This window comes from Oncorhynchus mykiss, chromosome 2, assembly GCF_013265735.2.
Source record: "Oncorhynchus mykiss isolate Arlee chromosome 2, USDA_OmykA_1.1, whole genome shotgun sequence".
Classification (NCBI taxonomy): domain Eukaryota; kingdom Metazoa; phylum Chordata; class Actinopteri; order Salmoniformes; family Salmonidae; genus Oncorhynchus; species Oncorhynchus mykiss.
In genome coordinates, this window is record NC_048566.1 from 10,793,760 (window position 1) to 10,808,997 (window position 15,238).

At 44.5% G+C, this 15,238-nt stretch overlaps 1 protein-coding gene across 1 annotated transcript in view; it reads right to left on the reverse strand.

Moving 5' to 3' along the window:
- The window catches only part of eif3h (eukaryotic translation initiation factor 3 subunit H), a gene marked incomplete at its 3' end in the record, with an annotated part of 71,490 nt that extends 57,016 nt beyond the window's left edge, over positions 1–14,474 (reverse strand). The window contains 2 exon segments of the mRNA NM_001165087.1: positions 926–1,082; positions 14,341–14,474. Of these exon segments, the coding sequence (NP_001158559.1) occupies positions 926–1,082; positions 14,341–14,448 (265 nt within the window).
- Between the last annotated feature and the right edge of the window lie 764 nt (positions 14,475–15,238).

Genomic DNA, 15,238 nt, shown 5'->3' on the forward strand with positions numbered 1-15,238 from the left:
CCATACAGCCATTCCTCCCTAGACAGCTACAGACAGCCCTACCAGATCTCAGAGTCACTGTTCTCCATTCACTACTACAGACCTACTAGATATCTCAGTCACTGTTCTCCATTCACTACTACAGACCTACTAGATATCTCAGTTACTGTTCTCCATTCACTACTACAGACAGACCTACTAGATATCTCAGTTACTGTTCTCCATTCACTACTACAGACCTACTAGATATCTCAGTTACTGTTCTCCATTCACTACTAGACCTACTAGTTATCTCAGTTACTGTTCTCCATTCACTACTACAGACAGACCTACTAGATATCTCAGTTACTGTTCTCCATTCACTACTAGACATACAGACCTACTAGATATCTCAGTTACTGTTCTCCATTCACTACTACAGACAGACCTACTAGATATCTCAGTTACTGTTCTCCATTCACTACTACAGACAGACCTACTAGATATCTCAGAGTCACTGTTCTCCATTCACTACTACAAACAGACCTCTGATTGGCTCACTAACATACATCCAGACCTCTGATACTAACGACCTTTAGCAACCTCTCATGCTCGAGGTTATTACCCAGAATTCAGTACCGTAGCTTGTTAGTGAGAGAAATGAGGGACATGATTGGAGAGACCTTTCCCTTCCTCGGGTCAGACTCTGCCTGTCAGTCAGTTTGACTGTGTGCCAACAAGATGCCCGGAGAAACAGGGTTTGATACAGAAAGCAGCAGGGGCTGCGGTCAGAAGAATGATCTCTGATGAGGTACTGACTGACACACAGGAGACATAATGAGAAACACTGAACATTCAGAGTACACACACACACACACACACACACACACACACTGAAGGACACACACACACACAGAATAGCAGTAGGTTTTCCAATTCGAAGCACAAACCCGGTGTTCTCACGTACCTTCGTCAAAGTCGGCGTCGTCCTCAGTGTGTTGGGGGAAGGGGAAACAGTTGGTGATCTCTAACCTGTCCTCCACTACCAGGCCCAGTAGTACACCCTGAACCACCTCACTACCCTGACCCTCCTCCTGGTAATGCTTGATCATCTTCAGGACCACCTGTAGAGAGAGAGAGGTGGGGAGATGGAGAGAGAGAGAGAGATGGGGAGAGAGATAATTTCAGAAAAAGGGCAAGACAAAGTATTTGTCAGAAACTGGACCAAGCCAGACACTATAGAGGATTATTGGTCTCTACTGGACTCAGGGAATAATCCTGACTGTAAGGACACGTTATCCCCAGTCTTGGTCTCCACTAGACTCAGGGAATAATCCTGACTGTAAATAGCCCACCTGTAAATAGCCCACCCGTAAATAGCCCACCTGTAAATAGCCCACCTGTAAATAGCCCACCCGTAAATAGCCCACCTGTAAATAGCCCACCTGTAAATAGCCCATCTGACTACCTCATCCCCATAGTGTTACTTGTATTTTTTTCTCCTATGCACCCCTATGCACCCAATTGCTAAATTATAATTACTTCACCACTACGGCCTATTTATTGCCTCACCTCCCTAATCTCACCTCATTTCCACTCACTGTAAATAGATTTTATGTCTACTGTGTTATTGACTGTATGTTTGTTTATTCCATGTGTAACTCTGTTGTTGTTGTTGTTTGTTGTGTGTCGAACTGCTTTGCTTTATTCTGGGCCAGGTCGCAGTCGTAAATGAGAACTTGTTCTCAACTAGCCTTGCTTGGTTATATAAAAGTGAAATAAACAAATATAAAAATAGACACCATGGAGGGATGACGGGTCAGAGGCCTTTTAGCGCTCTGTTGTTCTAGAGAGAACACACCGGAGACGAGGAAGATAAGTGGAAGATAAAAAAGGACAACAGTGTGAATAAAACAAGAGTAACAAGCTGAAAAACAACAAGTCACAAGAGTTCTTCATAAATCACATTGATAAGAGCAGAAGCAGGTCAAGACCAACAGACAATCTCACACTGCTGGAACAGAGGAGAGGTTGAGGAACCCTATTGGTTATTAATACCAGGGAGCCAATGTGGAACCATGGGGAATAACAGACCAGGGAACCATGTGGAACCATGGGAAATAACAGACCAGGGAACCATGTGGGACCATGGGGAATAACAGACCAGGGAACCATGGGAAATAACAGACCAGGGAGCCATGTGGAACCATGGGAAATAACAGACCAGGGAGCCATGTGGAACCATGGGAAATAACAGACCAGGGAGCCATGGGGAACCATGGGAAATAACAGACCAGGGAGCCATGTGGAACCATGGGAAATAACAGACCAGGGAGCCATGGGGAACAATGGGAAATAACAGACCAGGTAACCATGTGGAACCATGGGAAATAACAGACCAGGGAGCCATGTGGAATAACAGACCAGGGAGTCATGTGGAATACCAGACCAGGGAGCCATGTGGAATAACAGACCAGGGAGCCATGTGGAATAACAGACCAGGGAGCCATGTGGAATAACAGACCAGGGAGCCATGTGGAATAACAGACCAGGGAGCCATGGGACATAACAGACCAGGGAGCCATGGGACATAACAGACCAGGGAGCCATGGGACATAACAGACCAGGGAGCCATGAGAAATAACAGACCAGGGAGCCATGTGGAATAACAGACCAGGGAACCATGGGAAATAACAGACCAGGGAGCCATGTGGAATAACAGACCAGGGAGCCATGTGGAATAACAGACCAGGGAGCCATGGGAAATAACAGACCCGGGAGCCATGTGGAATAACAGACCAGGGAACCATGGGAAATAACAGACCAGGGAGCCATGTGGAATAACAGACCAGGGAACCATGGGAAATAACAGACCAGGGAGCCATGTGGAATAACAGACCAGGGGGCCATGTGGAATAACAGACCAGGGAGCCATGTGGAACCATGGGGAATAACAGACCAGGGAACCATGTGGAACCATGGGAAATAACAGACCAGGGAGCCATGGGAAATAACAGACCAGGGAACCATGTGGAACCATGGGGAATAACAGACCAGGGAACCATGGGGAATAACAGACCAGGGAACCATGGGGAATAACAGACCAGGGAGCCATGGGAAATAACAGACCAGGGAACCATGGGGAATAACAGACCAGGGAGCCAATGTGGAACCATGGGAAATAACAGACCAGGGAGCCATGTGGAACCATGGGAAATAACAGACCATAGATCAACAGATCCTAACAGATCCTTAGAACAACGTTAGTCTGAATAACAGACCAGGAGGGGGGGGGGGGGGTCCTTAGAACAACGTTAGTCTGAATAACAGACCTGTCAGAAAGGTCCAGGTCAACGAGCCCATGGCAGCCAACGTGTTTTATAGCTTGGTTCTCTAAAACGTCTGATTGAATTGTAATGTTGGGAGTCTCTGAAATATCACATGAACACACACACACACACAAACACACACTGCAAAATATGTAGAATCGCAGGAAAGGGGCTTTAAAAATTGCACCAAAAATAACATCTACACTCAATGGTAATAAAAACACAGAATTGCCGGAAATCAAAGTTATAAAAGTGTATAATGTGCTCTCCACCAACAAGAGGTGTCTGAACAGAAAACCCTCTGCATATATTAAAATATTCACGAGGTCATTCTGCCAGGTGACAGAAAACCCTCTGCATATATTAAAATATTCACGAGGTCATTCTGCCAGGTGACAGAAAACCCTCTGCATATATTAAAATATTCACGAGGTCATTCTGCCAGGTGACAGAAAACCCTCTGCATATATTAAAATATTCACGAGGTCATTCTGCCAGGTGACAGAAAACCCTCTGCATATATTAAAATATTCACGAGGTCATTCTGCCAGGTGACAGAAAACCCTCTGCATATATTAAAATATTCACGAGGTCATTCTGCCAGGTGACAGAAAACCCTCTGCATATATTAAAATATTCACGAGGTCATTCTGCCAGGTGACAGAAAACCCTCTGCATATATTAAAATATTCACGAGGTCATTCTGCCAGGTGACAGAAAACCCTCTGCATTTATTAAAATATTCACGAGGTCATTCTGCCAGGTGACAGAAAACCCTCTGCATATATTAAAATATTCACGAGGTCATTCCGCCAGGTGACAGAAAACCCTCTGCATATATTAAAATATTCACGAGGTCATTCTGCCAGGTGACAGAAAACCCTCTGCATATATTAAAATATTCACGAGGTCATTCTGCCAGGTGACAGAAAACCCTCTGCATATATTAAAATATTCACGAGGTCATTCTGCCAGGTGACAGAAAACCCTCTGCATATATTAAAATATTCACGAGGTCATTCTGCCAGTTGACAGAAAACCCTCTGCATATATTAAAATATTCACGAGGTCATTCTGCCAGGTGACAGAAAACCCTCTGCATATATTAAAATATTCACGAGGTCATTCTGCCAGGTGACAGAAAACCCACTGCATATATTAAAATATTCATGAGGTCATTCTGCCAGGAGACAGAAAACCCTCTGCATATATTAAAATATTCACGAGGTCATTCTGCCAGGTGACAGAAAACCCACTGCATATATTAAAATATTCACGAGGTCATTCTGCCAGGTGACAGAAAACCCACTGCATATATTAAAATATTCACGAGGTCATTCTGCCAGGAGACAGAAAACCCTCTGCATATATTAAAATATTCACGAGGTCATTCTGCCAGGTGACAGAAAACCCTCTGCATATATTAAAATATTCACGAGGTCATTCTGCCAGGTGAACATTGGCTACTTCGTACTTAACATTTAATTGAGAAGGTTTTTTTGGGGGGAACTTTTAATCTACCAGAAGGCTTTTCATTAGCATCATCGCTAACGGCTACGTTAAGTGGTAAGACTCGGGACACGGCATTTATTTTCAATACATTTACTTATATTCCCAAGTTCAATACATTTGTTTTATATTGGTGAAAAAAAAAGTTTTTTTCCAAGTCTGGATTCCGTCCACGTTTTATAGGGACAGAACAGACACCTTTTAAAGGCCTATTCCCCCTCTATCACTGCTGCAAACGTCCTTCTTTCCTCTCTCAAAGCCACCGGGTCAGATTAAAGTCTGTCAACACTCATTCTAAACCTTCACCCAGCCACACCAATCCTTCCATCACATCTCGTATTCTAAACCTTCACCCAGCCACACCAATCCTTTCATCACGTCACGTATTCTAAACCTTCACCCAGCCACACCAATCCTTCCATCACGTCTCGTATTCTAAACCTTCACCCAGCCACACCAATCCTTCCATCACGTCTCGTATTCTAAACCTTCACCCAGCCACACCAGTCCTTCCATCACGTCACGTATTCTAAACCTTCACCCAGCCACACCAATCCTTTCATCACGTCACGTATTCTAAACCTTCACCCAGCCACACCAATCCTTTCATCACGTCTCGTGTTCTAAACCTTCACCCAGCCACACCAATCCTTCCATCACGTCACGTATTCTAAACCTTCACCCAGCCACACCAATCCTTCCATCACGTCACGTATTCTAAACCTTCACCCAGCCACACCAATCCTTCCATCACGTCACGTATTCTAAACCTTCACCCAGCCACACCAGTCCTTCCATCACGTCACGTATTCTAAACCTTCACCCAGCCACACCAATCCTTTCATCACGTTTCGTATTCTAAACCTTCACCCAGCCACACCAATCCTTCCATCACGTCACGTATTCTAAACCTTCACCCAGCCATACCAATCCTTTCATCGCGTCTCGTATTCTAAACCTTCACCCAGCCACACCAATCCTTCCATCACGTCTCGTATTCTAAACCTTCACCCAGCCACACCAATCCTTCCACCACGTCTCAAAAACGAAAATAATGGAGTGTCACAACAGAGCTGGAACCGTGACAGATCGATCGTCCCACATCTCCTGAAGGACTGCGGGTTAAAAAAAAAATCAGCTAGTAGTGGCTTTGTGATGATATTCAGGCTTCATATAAATACCATCAGGTATTGCAAGTAAAGCCTGTTGGACTTTATTAGGTAGGTTTCTCTTCTACCTCAGATCGATCTTGCTCAACAGCTGGTGGCAGCAAACTTCATGTGGAGAAGATTGATATGTGTGTGGGCACTAAAATTGTAAAAATCAAAACAGGTTTAAAATTGAATCACGCAACAAACAAACAAAAAATTATGAAATCGTAGGTGAAAACCCTGCTGACTTCCATCCTCAATTCCAGGCCATAAATCATGAGCCCCACAGACACAATAACACATTCTGAAGGTGAAGGCAACACGATGTCAGAAATAAAACGTGAGCTTTGAGTCGCCTGGATGTGAGTGACTCAGGATCTACGATGTGGAATGTTTGTACGTGCCAAGCATCTGAAGTAGCTGACTGAGGCCTCCACCCCGATGACCTGTTAACCTGGTGCAACGCTCAATAGAACTGTTGGTAAGGCTGGCAAGGGCCCCGTGTAGAGCCGGGCCTCGGTGGGCCCCCGTGGAGGGCCGGGCCACACGGCTGCCGTGGAGGGCCACATAACTGCCATGTAGGGCCGGGTCATATGACCTAAAATAGCTACATTTTTTCAGACTGATGGGTGATTCACGATATACACTGCCAGTGAATGAGAATGCCAAGAGTGTGCAAAGCTGTCATCATGGCAAAGGGAGCCTACTTTGAAGAATCTAAAATATATTTTGTCATAGTTTTCATGTCTTCACTATTATTCTACAAAGTAGAAAATGGTTTTAACAAATAAAGAAAAACCCGAGTAGGGGTCCAAACTTGACTGGCACCATTTATCTGTACTGAACAAAGATCTGTATATATTGAAGAGATGCACGTCTCCGCCCCTAACAATGGGACTCGTTGACCCACAGGAGGGAAGACAGGCGACAAGCTTAGGTCCAGAAATAACCCCATAGAAACACATTGGCCTTTATTGTGGACAGATTTTAGCGAGAGTAAAACCTCTCGCATCGCCTCTTCCTCTAAGGTTTACGCACACATCAAGCCCCTCCCCCCCGGCCTCTCACTCCAAGCCCCCCCCCCCCGGCCTCTCACGCCGAGCCCCTCCCCCTGGCCTCTCACGCCAAGCCCCTCCCCCTGGCCTCTCACGCCAAGCCCCCCTCCCCCTGGCCTCTCACGCCAAGCCCCCCTCCCCCTGGCCTCTCACGCCAAGCCCCTCCCCCTGGCCTCATCTTCCTGTCTGACAAGCGGTTTCAACTCGCTAGTTACATTTTGAGGTTTGATCCAACAGAAATGGGACATATTGACACCAAAACACATTTAGACATTATGTTACTGTAATAGACAAGTTAACCTTTCTACTGATAACCTTTATGTCTCCATTCCTCAAACCTGCAGTTCAGAGCAGACACTACGAAAACAAGAGTATCAATGAACAGTGATTTATGCTGTTTGTCACAACAACAACAAAATGACATTTTCATAGACTTGAAAGCCAGATCAGTGACTATTGCAACAACACCAAAAAATGCTGGTTAAACTCATCGTATGACTCCAAGTTGATGAATAGAGAATGACCAATATATGGGGCCGACACCTGCCCTTCTCTATTGGCTTTGCCGATAGTCCCTCTACATAGAAAAACCTCAGCCACGCCAGCCGCCAATCACCGTCTAATGTTATGTTTTTATAACAACAGCACTTTCTCCCGTGTCATTACGGTCGCTGTCCGCGGTTCTGAAACATCATTTTCAGTGCACTGTGGAATTGGCACCTTTCCCTATGTTGCCATGTGCATAATAACTAAATGAAACCAGCATATTGAGATGGAGAACAATGAGGCAGAGGAGACGAGGAAACAGCCCTCGTCTTCGCCTAATTGTCTGAGAAAATTGAGGAGAGAGAGGAAACTCCAATGTAATTAGGTCTATAAATCAATGGCCTAACTGTTCATTTTTTACCAAAGTGTTCATCTTTACACCGCTGCTACTCTCTGTTATCATCTAGTCACTTTAATAGCTCTACCTACATGTACATATTACCTCAATTACCTCGACTAACCGGTGCCCCCACACATTGACTCTGTACTGGTACACCCTGTATATAGCCTCCACATTGACTCTGTACCGGTACCCCCTGTATATAACCTCCACATTGACTCTGTACCGGTACCCCCTGTATATAGCCTCCACATTGACTCTGTATCGGTACCCCCTGTATATAGCCTCCACATTGACTCTGTACCGGTACCCCCTGTATATAGCCTCCACATTGACTCTGTAACGGTACCCCCTGTATATAGCCTCCACATTGACTCTGTACCGGTACCCACTGTATATAGCCCCCACACATTGACTCTGTACCGGTACCCCCTGTATATAGCCTCCACATTGACTCTGTACTGGTACCCCCTGTATATAGCCCCCACACATTGACTCTGTACCGGTACACCCTGTATATAGCCTCCACATTGACTCTGTACCGGTACCCCCTGTATATAGCCTCCACATTGACTCTGTACCGGTACCCCCTGTATATAGCCTCCACATTGACTCTGTACCGGTACCCCCTGTATATAGCCTCCACATTGACTCTGTACCGGTACCCCCTGTATATAGCCTCCACATTGACTCTGTACTGGTACACCCTGTATATAGCCTCCACATTGACTCTGTACCGGTACCCCCTGTATATAACCTCCACATTGACTCTGTACCGGTACCCCCTGTATATAGCCTCCACATTGACTCTGTACCGGTACCCCCTGTTTATAGCCTCCACATTGACTCTGTACCAGTACCCCCTGTATATAGCCTCCACATTGACTCTGTACCGGTACCCCCTGTATATAGCCTCCACATTGACTCTGTACCGCTACCCCCTGTATATAGTCTCTCTGTTGTTATCTATGCATAGTCACTTTAATAACTCTACCTACATGTACATATTACCTTGACTAACCGGTGCCCCCACATATTGACTCTATACTGGTACCCCCCCTGTATATAGTCTCTATACAACAGGTGTAGTAGACCTTACAGTGAAATGCTGAATACAACAGGTGTAGTAGACCTTACAGTGAAATGCTGAATACAACAGGTGTAGTAGACCTTACAGTGAAATGCTGACTACAACAGGTGTAGTAGACCTTACAGTGAAATGCAGAATACAACAGGTGTAGTAGACCTCACAGTGAAATGCTGAATACAACAGGTGTAGTAGACCTTACAGTGAAATGCTGAATACAACAGGTGTAGTAGACCTTACAGTGAAATGCTGAATACAACAGGTGTAGTAGACCTTACAGTGAAATGTTGAATACAACAGGTGTAGGTAGTTCACCTTACAGTGAAATGCTGAATACAACAGGTGTAGTAGACCTTACAGTGAAATGCTGAATACAACAGGTGTAGTAGACCTCACAGTGAAATGCTGAATACAACAGGTGTAGTAGACCTCACAGTGAAATGCTGAATACAACAGGTGTAGTAGACCTCACAGTGAAATGCTGAATACAACAGGTGTAGTAGACCTCACAGTGAAATGCTGAATACAACAGGTGTAGTAGACCTTCCAGTGAAATGTTTACTTACGAGCCCCTTAACCAACAAATCAGTTTTTAAAAATAAAATAACGATAAGAATAAGAAAAAAAGTAACAAGTAATTAAAGAGCAGCAGTAAAATAACAATAGCGAGACTATATACAGGGGGGGTACCAGTATAGAGACTATATAGTCTCTATACTGGTACCCCCCCCCCCCCCCCTGTGTATAGTCTCTATACTGGTACTGATATACTGGTAAACATTTCACTGTAAGGTCTACTACACCTGTTGTATTCAGCATTTCACTGTGAGGTCTACTACACCTGTTGTATTCAGCATTTCACTGTAAGGTCTACTACACCTGTTGTATTCAGCATTTCACTGTAAGGTCTACTACACCTGTTGTATTCAGCATTTCACTGTGAGGTCTACTACACCTGTTTTATTCAGCATTTCACTGTGAGGTCTACTACACCTGTTGTATTCAGCATTTCACTGTAAGGTCTACTACACCTGTTGTATTCAGCATTTCACTGTAAGGTCTACTACACCTGTTGTATTCAGCATTTCACTGTAAGGTCTACTACACCTGTTGTATTCAGCATTTCACTGTGAGGTCTACTACACCTGTTGTATTCAGCATTTCACTGTAAGGTCTACTACACCTGTTGTATTCAGCATTTCACTGTAAGGTCTACTACACCTGTTGTATTCAGCATTTCACTGTGAGGTCTACTACACCTGTTGTATTCAGCATTTCACTGTGAGGTCTACTACACCTGTTGTATTCAGCATTTCACTGTAAGGTCTACTACACCTGTTGTATTCAGCATTTCACTGTGAGGTCTACTACACCTGTTGTATTCAGCATTTCACTGTAAGGTCTACTACACCTGTTGTATTCAGCATTACACTGTAAGGTCTACTACACCTGTTGTATTCAGCATTTCACTGTAAGGTCTACTACACCTGTTGTATTCAGCATTTCACTGTAAGGTCTACTACACCTGTTGTATTCAGCATTTCACTGTGAGGTCTACTACATCAGTTGTATTCGGTGCATGTGACTAATAACATTAGATGTGTGGCTTTATAAATGATCCATATGCATCTACAGAAATAAAACAGATCCTGCTTCTGTTTGAACAGGACATCCTGGCCATCCTAACTCTAGATCTCTTGACTTAGCATGATGCAATGGAATGGCAACTAGCTGGCTGGCTCCAAGTACCCCCGAGCAGGTGAATGGTTTAGCGACACTGGGAATAACTGTCCTTCACAATGATCCAATCTAGCACCAGGCAGGCTGCCTTCACAATGATCCAATCTAGCACCAGGCAGGCTGCCTTCACAATGATCCAATCTAGCACCAGGCAGGCTGCCTTCACAATGATCCAATCTAGCACCAGGCAGGTTGCCTTCACAATGATCCAATCTAGCACCAGGCAGGCAGCCTTCACAATGATCCAATCTAGCACCAGGCAGGCAGCCTTCACAATGATCCAATCTAGCGCCAGGCAGGCAGCCTTCACAATGATCCAATCTAGCACCAGGCAGGCAGCAACCACAATGATCCAATCTAGCACCAGGCAGGCAGCCTTCACAATGATCCAATCTAGCACCAGGCAGGCAGCCTTCACAATGATCCAATCTAGCACCAGGCAGGCAGCCTTCACAATGATCCAATCTAGCACCAGGCAGGCTGCCTTCACAATGATCCAATCTAGCACCAGGCAGGCAGCAACCACAATGATCCAATCTAGCACCAGGCAGGCAGCAACCACAATGATCCAATCTAGCACCAGGCAGGCAGCAACCACAATGATCCAATCTAGCACCAGGCAGACAGCAACCACAATGATCCAATCTAGCACCAGGCAGGCAGCAACCACAATGATCCAATCTAGCACCAGGCAGGCAGCAACCACAATGATCCAATCTAGCACCAGGCAGGCAGCAACCACAGGTGGGTTAGATGTTTTACTCAACCAGGCAAGTCGGTTAATTCTTATTTACGAATGACGGCCTACCACTGGCGTTGCCTTATGGGACTTCCGATCACGGCCGGTTGTGATACAGCCCGGGATCGAACCAGGGCCTGTAGTGACGCCTCTAACACCGAGTTGCAGTGCCTTAGACCGCTGAGCCACTCGGAAGCCCCAAAATGCCCCAAAAAGAATCCTAAATGACACTCTATTCCCTATATAGTGCACTACTTTAGACCAGGGCCCTATTCCCTATATAGTGCACTACTTTAGACCAGGGCCCTATTCCCTATATAGTGCACTACTTTAGACCAGGGCCTGCGGTGAACTATATTAGAGAATAGGGTGCTATTTGAGATGCGAGCAGACAATTATTTCCCCAAAATGAGTCCATATTTTTTCATAACAAATCTCCTTGTATCTAACCAGCCAAGCACTTATTAAACCATACACAGTAGACTCTTATTTGAACCTTTTAGTCCTCTAGTCTGGCTGTTGATTTATAATGAGGACGATCAAATCGTGTTCTAGCAGCAGCTGCCCGGTCAAGTTCCTCTCCTCTCCTCTGATTAAAACGTGAAGCATAAAAAAAACTACTTCTTTATTTTTTTCTACTGCAGATTGATTAGGAGATTTCACTAGCAGTAAAACAATGTCGCCCTCTGTTGGCAAAACGGAGGTAGTGCAGGAGAAAAGGTCAATGTAGCCTAGATGCAAATCTGTTATTTCTGTTTTTCCAGTTCATTTGTGAGCTTTTTTTTGTTTGTTTGAGTCCTGTGTTTTGTACTGTGGACACAGCAGGGGCCACTTCTGGCACTGACTGTCAGTCCTGTGTTTTGTTTGACGCCTGAACATGAATGTGCCTCAAATTGACAGACATGGCAACATCTCTCTTTTAACTATGTCTACGCTCCCAGTTAGTGAACTATGTCTACGCTCCCAGTTAGTGAACTATGTCTACGCTCCCAGTTAGTGAACTATGTCTACGCTCCCAGTTAGTGAACTATGTCTACGCTCCCAGTTAGTGAACTATGTCTACGCTCCCAGTTAGTGAACTATGTCTACGCTCCCAGTTAGTGAACTATGTCTACGCTCCCAGTTAGTGAACTATGTCTACGCTCCCAGTTAGTGAACTATGTCTACGCTCCCAGTTAGTGAACTATGTCTACGCTCCCAGTTAGTGAACTATGTCTACGCTCCCAGTTAGTGAACTATGTCTACGCTCCCAGTTAGTGAACTATGTCTATGCTCCCAGTTAGTGAACTATGTCTATGCTCCCAGTTAGTGAACTATGTCTACGCTCCCAGTTATTGAACTGTGTCTACGCTCCCAGTTATTGCTACAGACTAACTACTAGTGGTGTAAAGTACTTATGAAGTTTTTGGGGGGTATCTGTAATTAACTATTTATATTTTTGACAACTTTAGGTTTTACTCCACTACATTCTTAAATAAAATAATGTACTTTTTACATTTTCCCTGAAACCCAAAATTATTCGTTACATTTTGAATGTTTAGCAGGACAGGAAATGGTCTAATTTACGCACTTATCAAAAGAGCATCCCTGGACATCCCTACTGCCTCTGATCTGGAGGACTCACTAAACAGAGAACATCCCTGGTCATCCCTACTGCCTCTGATCTGGAGGACTCACTAAACAGAGAACATCCCTGGTCATCCCTACTGCCTCTGATCTGGAGGACTCACTAAACAGAGAACATCCCTGGTCATCCCTACTGCCTCTGATCTGGAGGACTCACTAAACAGAGAACATCCCTGGTCATCCCTACTGCCTCTGATCTGGAGGACTCACTAAACAGAGAACATCCCTGGTCATCCCTACTGCCTCTGATCTGGAGGACTCACTAAACAGAGAACATCCCTGGTCATCCCTACTGCCTCTGATCTGGAGGACTCACTAAACAGAGAACATCCCTGGTCATCCCTACTGCCTCTGATCTGGAGGACTCACTAAACAGAGAACATCCCTGGTCATCCCTACTGCCTCTGATCAGGAGGACTCACTAAACAGAGAACATCCCTGGTCATCCCTACTGCCTCTGATCTGGAGGACTCACTAAACACAAACGCTTCGTTTGTAAACTATGTCTGATAGTTGAACTGTGACCCTGGCTATCTGTAAATGTAAAAAAAACAAGAACATTGCGTCGTCTGGTTCTCTTAATATAAGACATTTTAAATGTATACTTTAACTTTTGATACTTGGGTACATTTTAAACCAAATACTTTAAGACTTTTACTCTTGTAGTATTTTACTGGGTGACTTTTACTTGAGTCATTTTCTTTTAAGAGGTCTACATTTACTCAAGTATGAAAACGGGGTACTTTTGTCCACCCCTGTTAAACTACATAGTCTGAGATGGATTTTCAGCCGTATGGCAGGAGTGACGTCACTAGCCTTTTCTACATGAAAAAAAAAAGTATTTTAGTTTAGTTTATTAATTCGACCATTAAAAAAAAAAAAAACAAGCACACGTAAAACTTAAAAGCCTTATACATGCACAAAATCGAGGTTAACGGGATTATTTCCATTGTGGTCCTCTTGAGACAAGATGGCTAGAGAAGACCCAACACAGTATGGCAGTACTAACCACATTTAACGTTAGCAACAAGACCCTGGTGTTAATGTCTGGTAAATCGGGCTTTTTATTGTCACAACAACAACAAATGGTACAGACAGCGATACTATCCAACCACATTTAACAGTTAGGACACATTCCATACATCCCGCTTGTGTCCGCCATGATGCTAACGCTAACTAGCATAGCCACACTTTCCAGCCAGTCTATCCGGGTCCCACAGCCTCCAAAAACGGACAGAAATAACCTCGTATTTAACTCACCAGCCCTTCGATCTGAATCTGTTTCACGGGTGAATCTAAAGTTGCTCCCGGAGACGTGGAAGCCATCGGGGCGGTTGGTGTCGACGGTGTTTCCTTGCGAGTAGCCATTCTGAAACACGCCGAAAAAAAGAGGGAGGAAAGAGAGGGTGGGACATAGTGCACCGGCTTTCTACGCTTGGGGTAAATGGTTACATAATAAATAGTTCCGAGTGTAGAGCCATTATTCAGAGACTGGATACAGTCATATCTACATACAGTAAGTAGTTCAAGATAGACAAAAACACGATGTCATTGATTTATTGCTGCCATCACATAATTCATTTCATGAGGAAAAGATCTTCAACCTCTCTCCTTTATTTTTTAACTTTTTAACAGTAAGTTGTCTTGTGCCGTTCACGAGCCTTTTGGGGCCCAAAGCAACATTTACTTTCCCCCACCCCCAGCGATCAAAACATTTTAGCAGCGCCCCCGCCTTGACAGCGTTTAGGAAAAAATACGTTATAGAGTTAATTTCCTGCAATTGTACATATTTTGCCATGGGGCATAGAGAAGATGTTGCCGTTTTAAATGTAAGCTTTTTATTTAACGAGGCAAGTCAGTTAAGAACAAATTCTTATTTACAATGACTGCCTACTCCGGACGACGCTGGGCCAATTGTACTCCGCCTTTGGGACTCCCAATCACGGCCGGATGTGATTCAGCCTGGATTCGAACCCGGGACTGTAGATGCAGTGCCTTAGACACTGCATAATAATGACGCCGAAGGAGATGGTTGCCGTTTTACGACCCCGTAACCGATATGTATTTATTTTTTCTTTATTTGTCACTTATTTTGTACATAATGTTTCTGACGAGGTGTCTTATGACCGAAAAGAGCTTCTTGATATCAGGGCAGCGA